The following is a 10,848-nucleotide window of genomic DNA, read 5'->3' as shown; positions in this document are numbered from 1 at the left end:
AATTGGTATAAAAAGCCAAGATATATTAATAAGGTAACCCAGCAAGCGAAAGCATCTGGTTTTTCTCAGGCTATGATTCTGACGTGTAATGTTGAGAAATTTTACTAAATAAAATTTGGCAGCTAGTCGAATAAAAAACATATGTTTTTGTTTTGATATGTCACCTTATTATTGCATCAAGCTTGATGCCAATATTGACAATTCACATTGATTAGTTTAAACAAATATAAAGCTAGGTTTACATCCAACATACTTAATTAAGATGATTTTTAAATAAAATATTAACACATATGTTTTAGTGATCAACACATTTTTAATTTGTTATTTCAATAAAGTTTAAGTATATAAAACATAATTACTTCAATTATCATTTTTCTCTCTCCCTTTCTCTCCAGAATCCCTTGCGCATTGCCATCATTGGCCAAAGTAATTTTGCTGCCGATGTTTTGGAACTTCTCCTTGAGAAAAACTACAACATCGTTGGTGTTTTTACAATCCCAAACAAAGGCTCGCGTGAAGATATTTTAGCAACCACTGCCAGTCGTCACAATATTCCCGTTTTTAAATTCGCATCATGGCGTCGCAAAGGTGTTGCCATACCCGAAGTACTCGAGCAATATAAATCGGTACAGGCCACCTTAAATGTCCTACCCTATTGTTCACAATTTATACCAATGGAAGTGATCGAAGGCGCTGAATTAGGTAGTATTTGTTATCATCCATCGATATTGCCAAGACATCGTGGTGCCAGTGCTATATCATGGACATTGATCGAAGGTGATGATGTGGCAGGATTTTCTATCTTTTGGGCTGATGATGGTTTAGATACAGGACCAATTTTGTTGCAAAAACAGGTGCAGGTTGAACCCAGTGATACTTTGGATACGCTGTATAAACGATTTTTATATCCTGAGGGTGTGAAGTCAATGGCAGAGGCAGTGGATATGGTAGCTGCGGGTAAGGCACCTAAAATTACCCAGACCGAAGTGGGTGCCACATATGATCCGGCCATGTTTAAGGAGGATAATCAATATTTGAATTTGAATCAATCGGCAGAGGGTATATGGAATTTTATAAGAGGTCTTGACTCGGTGCCGGGAGCTTTGGTGACGGTCGTTGATAAGGATCAGGGTGTGGAGGAAAATATACGTTTATATGGTGCTCATTTGTATCAGGATAAAGCAATTGGCCAGTCAAGGGAGCTATATTTGAAAGGTCTCAAGTATCCGGCCTTTGTCCATGACAAGGGATTACTTATCCAGGGTTTGGATGGCCGATATGTCAATGTTCGTCGCTTGAAGCGGGGCTCGAAAATGATTAATGCATGTGATTGGTTTAATGTGTCCCAAGGGATGCAAGTTACCAATTTCTCAGAAGATGAACTGAACAAAAAAGAAGTTTTAAATAAAATTTGGTTTTCGATTTTAAAATGCCCCATTGAGGGCGACACTGACTTCTTTGCTGCCGGTGCAGGTTCCATGGATGTGGTTCGGCTGGTTGAGGAATGTAAGGAGGCCTTTGATGTACCGCTGGAAAATGAAAATGTGTTCATGGCTCCCGTTTTCGATGAATTTTTTGGAGAAATTGTGAAATGTTTGAGAGATGGTTCTTCGTCCGGCGGTGCCAAGGTCCACTTCGATGGCTTTGTAATGAAAGCCAATAAAAAAGAGATTTCCATACCCACTCAATTGTTCATTAATGGAGAATTTGTGGACGCCGAACAGAGACGTACCTTGGATATTATAAATCCCACAAATGAGGAGCTTTTGTGTCGGGTGGCCTGTGCATCCCGCAATGATGTAGATAAGGCTGCCACCGCTGCCCACAAAGCCTTCTATGGGGCGTGGCGTCAAATTTCGGCAAGGCAAAGAGGACAACTTATGTTGAAATTAGCGGATCTAATGGAGCAACATAAAGAAGAATTGGCTACCATTGAGTCGGTGGACTCGGGCGCCGTATATACCCTGGCCCTTAAGACCCATATTGGTATGTCCATTGATGCTTGGCGTTATTTTGCCGGTTGGTGTGATAAAATACAAGGCAATACCATACCTGTGAATCCTGCCCGGCCCAATAATGTTTTGACTTTTACCAAAAAGGAACCATTAGGGTGAGTAAAAGAATTCCGATAATTTCCCGAAGCGGAGAATAATTCGATATTGTTTTTATTTGTTCCGTTTAGTGTTGTGGGCCTCATCACACCCTGGAATTATCCTCTCATGATGTTGTCCTGGAAAATGGCAGCCTGTATTGCCGCCGGTAACACCTGTCTTATAAAACCTGCCCAAACTTGTCCACTGACGGCATTGAAATTTGCCGAACTTACCGTCAAGGCTGGATTTCCTCCTGGAGTAATTAATGTGGTCACCGGCAAGGGTTCGGAAGCGGGTCAGGCCATTTTGGATCATCCTCTAATTAGGAAATTAGGCTTCACTGGTTCCACGGAAATTGGTAAAACCGTGATGCAAGCCTGTGCCAAGTCCAACCTCAAGAAATGTTCCCTGGAACTGGGTGGTAAATCGCCATTGGTTATATTTGCGGACTGTGATTTCGAAAAGGCCGTGAAATATGTAAGTTATGATCAAGTATGCTTACAAAACAAACGTCTACAATAACTTTCCCTTTTCCTTTTCACAGGGCATGTCCTCGGTGTTCTTTAACAAGGGTGAAAATTGCATAGCTGCCGGACGCCTCTTCGTTGAGGATCGCATACACGACGAATTTGTCCGCCGCGTGGTAAAAGATCTTCGTTCCATGGTCATTGGCGATCCTTTGAATCGTTCCACAGCCCATGGACCACAAAATCATCGGGCCCATTTTGAAAAACTTATTGAGTTTTGTGAACGTGGTGTTCAGGAAGGTGCCACCTTGGTATACGGTGGCAAACCGGTACCCAATACGAAAGGATACTTTTTCCAACCCACCGTCTTCACCGATGTTGAGGATCACATGTTCATTGCCCAAGAGGAATCGTTTGGTCCCATAATGATCATATCGAAATTCCATGGCAGTGATATTGAAACGGTTATGCGTCGTGCAAATCGTTCGGAATACGGTTTGGCCAGTGGGGTATTTACCAAGGATATTGGCAAGGCTCTGGCCTTCGCCGATAACATTGAAGCCGGTACAGTGTTCGTAAATGTTTACAATAAGACTGATGTAGCAGCACCATTTGGTGGTTTTAAACAGAGCGGTTTTGGCAAGGATCTTGGCCAAGAAGCTTTAAATGAATATCTGAAGACTAAATGTGTTACTATTGAATATTAGCTTAAGATCGAAATGTTAGGCTAAGTATTATTCTGAATGTGTATTTATACAAAAATTAGTTTTAAATTTTATTAATAAAATACTCATAATTTTGTATTTAAGATGTGTGTGCGTGTGTCATTTGAGAGGTTCCCAAAATCTATGAAATAAATCTGTTAATTACAGTCAATGTGAGGATACGTCAAAACGAAGAGCGCTGAATACTTTGCCAGACTACAAATCGATGGGCTCCGGGTTAAAATGATCCGAAACCTCTTTCATCAACCTAATTTCAACCCTCGGCATCAACACATGAGGATAACACAAAATAGGAATGGCGGGAGATACCGCCACCCAGAGGGAAATTACAATACTAAATAAGCATGGACACCAACCACTGCAAGCATACAACGAAGCGTTGTTTCCAAGCAACGATAGATGGTAGTCCCATCAAGTGGGACAGGCTACAGCAGATCAATTATCTACAAAGGTGGAATAAAAATACAACGATTAATGAAACTAACATAAGGACGGAATAATCGAGTAAGAAAGCCATACTTTGGGGAAATCCTATGTTCCCAAGACAACATTTTTCGAATTGGCGAAACATTTGAACTCAAAAAGTTTCCGTTACGAAGAAAATTGGGTCTTATTTCAACGTTGAACATGAGACATGCTTCCTCAACACATACCCTTGGTCCGGTTAGAGTCACATGCACACTTTTTGTACCTCTACGACAGGAATAAAATGTCCTGTTTTGCACGGCACTCTGTATAATATCGACCCGAGCGGCAAACCTTGGGACACACCAGTACGACTCAAGATTCATTCCTTAACATTGATCGAAAACGATATATCGCCCATTTGCTGCAAGATCGGCATAAATTAAAAATCGTAATTTTGGAGTTAATGATGCAGAACTGTTTCGGCATATCAGACTTTATGTTATGTAAAACCAAATCTGACGTATATCTTTTACACACTCTGATTGAGATGCTTTAGAGATTCCTCAGTTCATTGTAAGGTGTGCGTCAAATGAAAATTTAAAATGCATTTTCTGCAAAATCGATTTTTATATCCTTCACCTTCACACTGTGGTACAGGGTATTATGTCTAAGTGCATATGTTTGTAATAGGCAAAAGCCTAAACCCATGGTTACTTATGCAGAGAATCACTTTTTGTCGATATATACATGTCCGTTCATCTATCTGTCTAAGGAAGAACACTATTGAAATTGTGAAAATCGGTTCAGATTTAGATATAGCTCCAATATATAGTCAAATCCGATTTTAAGAAAATCATACACCATAGACCTAACGTTAGGTCTATTGTCAAAAACATTGCACAACGTACTGAAGTTCGTATAGTCTAACGTATGTCTAGTTTTGTTGAAATCGGTTCACATTTAGATATAGCTCCCAAATATAATTTCGTCCGATTTTAGGTAAATGGTGTACCAAAGACCCAAAGTTAGGCCCATTGCCAAAAAATTGCACAACGCTCTGCAGTTACTATAACCTAACGAGTGGGAAGTTTCGTTGAAATCGTTTCAGATTTAGATCTAACTCCCATATATAGTTTCATCCGATTTTAAGTAAATCGTGCACCAAGTACCCAAAATATGGCACAAAACGTACTGATGTCAGTATAACCTAATTCAGATTTGGATATAGCTTTCATATATATTGTCGTCCGATTTTAAGTAATGGTACACCAAACTCCTCATGTTCGTCAGATTGGCATGAACTTGTGCACAACGTGCAACATTGATCATAGAATTACGTAACTGCGTTTTGTAGAAATGCAGACTAGCTCATATTAATTTTCGACCGACTATGTGTTATTTGGGCTCCAAAATATTACCGGATGTCCTATTGATATTTGCTTTAAATCGTTTTACATAATTTTATCCCATTGTAACAAACGACTCGAATTCTACTTTTCGTACTCATAAGTACGAATTTCCAAAACTACCTCAGCAGGATGCTTTCAAATAGTAATAGTAAGTATAAATTTAAGCATTTCAGATCTATCTGTTTTCCAAAATCCAAATCGTTCCAGATTTGGTATCATTCTGTAGTATTCGCACCATATATTACAAACCTATCTCAATGCTACACTCCAACAGTAATCTTAGTGGCAACTTTCAGGATTCCAGTTCTACACGTTCACCAAATCCAAATTGTACCAAATTTAGCAGCATATAAATTTCACGATTTCAGCCCTGTCCGTTAACACAGAACGAATTGTAAAATATTTTGTACCATTTAGTACTCTTTGGTCCCATAAGTACGTATTTCACTACCTCAATCCTACACTGCAACAGTAATTTTAATTCCAAAATTCTTGAGTCCTGCTCTAACCTTCCCACATAATTAACTTGTACCAAACACAGTAGCATTTAAGCACCATACTTCCAAATTTTCAACAGCAACCATTCCAGCTCTTCACACAAATTTAACTTGTACTATATTTAGTATCATGTAGTACTTTTCCTACACATAAGTACGATTTATATAGCCTACCTCAACCATGTACTCCAATAGAAATCCTAATTCTTACTTACAGGATTGCATCTCTATACGCTCAACTAAATGCTAATTGTACCAAATTTAGTACTTTTCATACACATACGTACGAAACCATTTTCATACACCAACACCTTTACCCAACCTTTATTCCATATAACATTTCAAGATTCTAGCTATATGTTCCGAATATATAAAACTAGCAGACCCGGCAAACGTTGTTTTGCCTTATTAGAATTGCATCAATATGGGGTTGGTCAAAATTAACGAATTCATGGAAAATATATTTCAGACCCTATTTACCAAAATTGTACGTCAAATTTCCACAATCAAAACATATTATGCATATTTTTTTCCTCATGACGGTAAACCTTCATTTACTGATACTCCAGTAAAATAAGTAATATTGTTATTGTTAAATATTAATATTAAATTATGTCAGTATATGTGGTATTTCAGTTTATCAATTGATCGAATTTATTCCACCAAACATTTTTAAGTAGAAGGTTAAGTTTTGATCCAACTACTCTTATCTCAAAAGATAATTACTATTCCTATTTTGATCACATACGATTAATAAATCCTATAAAAGTTGTGTGTTCAATTACTCCAATCTCCGACTTTTTATGTTTTTCTCAAATTTTTCTTTGGTAAAACTCTTCCCAGTGCAATTAAAAACAATCGAAGAACAATCACATCATGAATAATATATTTGAGGAACCATAAAGGCACATATAAGATAGACACCTAGAGCATCTAATGCGCAGTTGTCTCGATGTAGGATTCATATGCATATATATATATACTTCCTGAATATAATAAATTGACAAAAATACCTACCATAGCTAGCTAAATTGTTGTGGTATTTGTAATATACATTTTGGTATATCCTATGTATATGTATTGACATTTTTCACAAATAAGGCCGGTTTTATTTCCTATTTAGAATACGTTCAAGTTTCAGCCAATGATTCATTTTATTCGGTATTTCATGTAGGATAAGGAATTTCTCTGTAAATTGTCGGTATAGTATCACTTTATGGTATTTCCCACATATCGGTCCAGCCGTTACTTAAAAATATTTTTTGCAAGATTTTCGCCGATTTTTCTCAAAATGTTCTTGCATAAAAGCCTTCCCTCTTCAATTACAGGCAAGTGAAAGACATTTTGAGTCAAATCGGTGCCGGCGTTCTCAATTGATGAGTTACTATACATTTTTAAATCATTTTTATAAATAGATTTAAATTAATTTTACTTCAATTTGATAAGTTATTCTTTTTTCGTTTGACTCCCACGCGTATTTTACGAAAACAGGTTATGTATGACTCGGCGTCGGAATACTTAGCGTCGGCACACGCCGATTAAGCACCCAATCTCTAATCGGGCAAAACACAAAGAAGCTATATATCGCGCCATCTGTCGGACGAACTTAAAATTAAACACAAAAACACTACTCACGCCCCATAGGACATATACGTAAAGTTTGGTCAAAATCGATGCATTAGTTATAGTGAAAAACCACAAAAAAAACTAAATATTGCGCCATCTGTCGGATGAATTTCAAACTACACAGAAACACTCCTCACGTCCCATAGAGAACATACAATTTGGTCCAAATCGGTGCAGTAGTTTTTGAGTTTATCGATCACGAATATACACGTAATTTTATATATATATATATAGATAGAGATTAGAACTTAATTTTGTAAAGTTTAGTACTTTTCATACACTTAGAATTTTCAAAAACCCCTTTGTACATCTTTCAAAGGGTAACATATTTCGTACCCTTCTAGTTCGAATTTCCAAAAACCCAGCCTTATCTCACGCCTATGCACAAACTAATGTGTGGGTTAAATTTCAAGCTTCAACTCGTTTGTCCTCTTTTTTAATTTTAAGAAGATTACAATGTAGCCGGTAATTACACCTTTTACTAATTCGGTAGTCCGGTCAATGGGTTTTCGTGTTCCCTTCGAGGTCGCCTCCGAGCGAAAAAAGAAACAGGTAAAATTGAAAATAGACCAATAGAAAAAATTTGCGAGAATGAAAAATCGCATCTTGTGATAATTGCAGTCCGGTTCAAAAAATTAAGGACGAAAAGGACATACAAGGAATCGAGTTAGAAGAACGAAATGTTCTATTCCTTTAAGAATAATAGGGTCGTCAGCAAAAAATGATCACTCCACATCTCCTAACTTTGACATATGGCGAATTTTTATTCCCTTCACCACACTGTGGTACAGGGTATTATGTCTTTGTGCATATGTTTGTAACAGGCAAAAGGAAACGAGAATATGCATAGAATCACTTTTTGAGTCGATTTATGCATGTCCGTCCGTCCGTCTGTCCATGATAAATTGTAAACAAAGTACATATCGCATTTATCATCCGAAATGGATAAATGCGTTCGTCCGTGGGCCAAACAGCTCATTTGTTTTGCCCAAGGACGAACGCTATTGAAATTGCATATAAAGTCCCAAAATATGGCCGATTGTCACAAAATTTTGCAGAACGTACTGATTTTAGTATAAACTAACATGTGGAACGATTTGTTGAAATCGGTTCTTATTTATATATATATATATATAGCTCGATATATATATTTTCGTCCGATTTTAAGCCAATAATGAACCAAAGACCCAAAATATGGCAGATAGGCACACAATTTTGAACCTAACTTGTGGCAAGTTTTCTTGAAATCGGTTCAGATTTATATATAGCTCCCATATATATTTTAATATTATATTTTAAGTAAATGGCGCGTCAAGAACCCAAAAATATGGCCGCTATGCACGAAACGTACTGAAGTTAATATAACCTTAATCGTTAAAATCGATTCGGATTTTGATAAAGCTTCGGTATATACTTTCGCCAGATTTATGTAAAGGGTGCACAAAACATTATCAGATTTCGTTTTGTAGAAATGCAGACTTAACGTATACGACTTCATGTTAATATACGAACGACTTCATGTTAATTGGGCTTCAAATAATCAATGGGTGTCCGATTGGGATTTGCTTTAAATCGATTTACATAAATTTGTACCATTGCAAACAAACGACTCTATATATGTTCATATGAACAAATTAGCAAAGGTTGCAGAATGACATGTCTATGATTGATTTAAGTCGGTTCACAGTTAGATAAAATACACTTATTTTAGTTTATTCTATTTCATGTTAATGGTCCTTCAAAAATTCGACGTTTATAAGGATGCATCTGTTGAATATACTCAAAGTGGTGAAGGGTGTCATATATCCGACATTACTGTTCTCCTTACTGGTTCTTTCTGGGGTTTTCATATACTCACTAATAGGAATTTTCCGCTAACCAAAATCTTGTTGCACAGTGTTATTGTAACCATAACTCATATCTGTTAAGAGCTATTATAAAATATGTTGGTATAAACTATCGGAAATAACAAGATTTACAATAATGCTTTCACTCCTTGTTTAGGAACTACTTCCAGCTTATGGTCTGAGTCCATCAACTTGGGCAAGCGTGGCTAATGACACTGTGCGACACGAAAATTTTTCAGGGGTTCTAATGTACCAATTCTGTTTAGTTGAAGTCCCTGGACCACGAAAATACCTTTGGTTTTTCTGGGTCACTTCGAAAATTAATTTTATAACGGTAAATATAGAGAAAAACGCGGTTTCATGGATTTTCCATTTGAAATTTGAATAACTTATTTACTTTATAACGGAAATATGGTTCTATCTCGTCTCCTTTTGCCTGTTACAATCATAACGGTTTGTAACAGGAAACGATACAGACCCATATTTCCTTTAGAGAATATGCATAGAATCAATACAAAAATGTGTATAAGTCATTCATTTTTTAACCGATTTTTTTGATTTTTATCATTTTCGAAAGCTAATTTAATTTTCTTCCCCGTAATATAATAAAACTTATATGGCTTGATATCATAATTTCATCGTACAGTCCGAAGAAAAATAAATTTTGTCATTTTATGCGTATTTTTCCACATTTCAACCGCTGTAACTCAGCCAATCCTCAACCGATTTATCAAATATATATCTTGTTTGAAAGGAAAATTTGTACTCTTCGAAAGAAAAAAAGAATAGTATAAATCCGTTATAAAGTAAATAAGTTATTCAATTTTCAAATGGAAAATCCATGAAACCGCGTTTTTCTCCATATTTACCGTTATAAAATTAATTTTCGAAGTGACCCAGAAAAACCAAAGGTATTTTCGTGATCCAGGGACTCCAACTAAACTGAATTGGTACAATAGAACCCCTGAAAAAAATTTTTTTTGTTATTTTGTAGCACAGTGTGATCTTAAGCCTTCAGTTTTCGCTAAACGAATTTGAGTCGGGGGGTCCGGACTCGGAGTGTCGCGATTTTATTGAAATTTTGGTTTGCTTAAGTATTACATTTGAGAAACGAGATTCTAATCTAGTATTGGTTGTATAAAAATGTAGTAATATCAGAGATGTAATTTTTTGTACTCTTTACAGATTATTTACATAAGTAACCGTTACTTTCAAATATTTATATAAGAGTTGCATTTTAGTATTTAAATGATTATACTGTAGTAATTAAATTATGAATAAAAATAGAGTTGATCCGCTACAAATTTTTATTTTTATTTACATCCACTGTGTTGTGTTACAAATTGCACATTCAACCATAAATTCCCATTCCATCTGTTCGCAATTGTCGGAATGCACCGTCGTCATACATAAGATCACACACACACATACATACATATAATATGTGTCAATATGCTTGTCCAACGACATGTTAACCCATATGTAACAATTCCGAATACAATCTAACAAAAAAATGCAAGCAACTAAACAAACGGGCGGATAACGAAAAAACAACAACAGCAACAAAAAACTGTAACAACAAAACAATGTTAAAACTTTTCTTCTTCTATTTCATCCTCTTTTTTTGTTAACAAAAGTCTGTTAACTCTTGAAAAGGAAAAAAGAAAACGACGTCTATGGGTGGAGTAGAAATAGAAATGAAGGCTAAGAAGTATCCGGGGTACATGGAGGACATGGAGAGGTTACAGCTTAACAAAGACTAGTGGATTTTTGTGG

The 10,848-nt window shown here is 36.3% G+C and overlaps 1 protein-coding gene across 1 annotated transcript; it reads left to right on the top strand.

The window, feature by feature from the left end:
• Positions 1-395: 395 nt before the first annotated feature.
• LOC133326665 (cytosolic 10-formyltetrahydrofolate dehydrogenase-like) lies at positions 396-3,279 on the top strand (the record flags this gene model as incomplete). The annotated part of the gene is made up of 3 exons (XM_061535286.1): positions 396-2,110; positions 2,183-2,570; positions 2,638-3,279. Coding segments are annotated over 3 exons (2,733 nt in total), but the record flags the coding sequence as incomplete, so codon positions are not given.
• Between the last annotated feature and the right edge of the window lie 7,569 nt (positions 3,280-10,848).

The sequence above is a fragment of the Musca vetustissima genome, unplaced genomic scaffold, assembly GCF_032173495.1.
Source record: "Musca vetustissima isolate MV318-11 ecotype Yass unplaced genomic scaffold, APGP_CSIRO_Mvet_v1 utg139786, whole genome shotgun sequence".
Taxonomy (NCBI): Eukaryota; Metazoa; Arthropoda; class Insecta; order Diptera; family Muscidae; genus Musca; species Musca vetustissima.
Note: the sequence above shows the minus strand (reverse complement) of the source record. Positions and strands in the feature narration are given on the sequence as shown.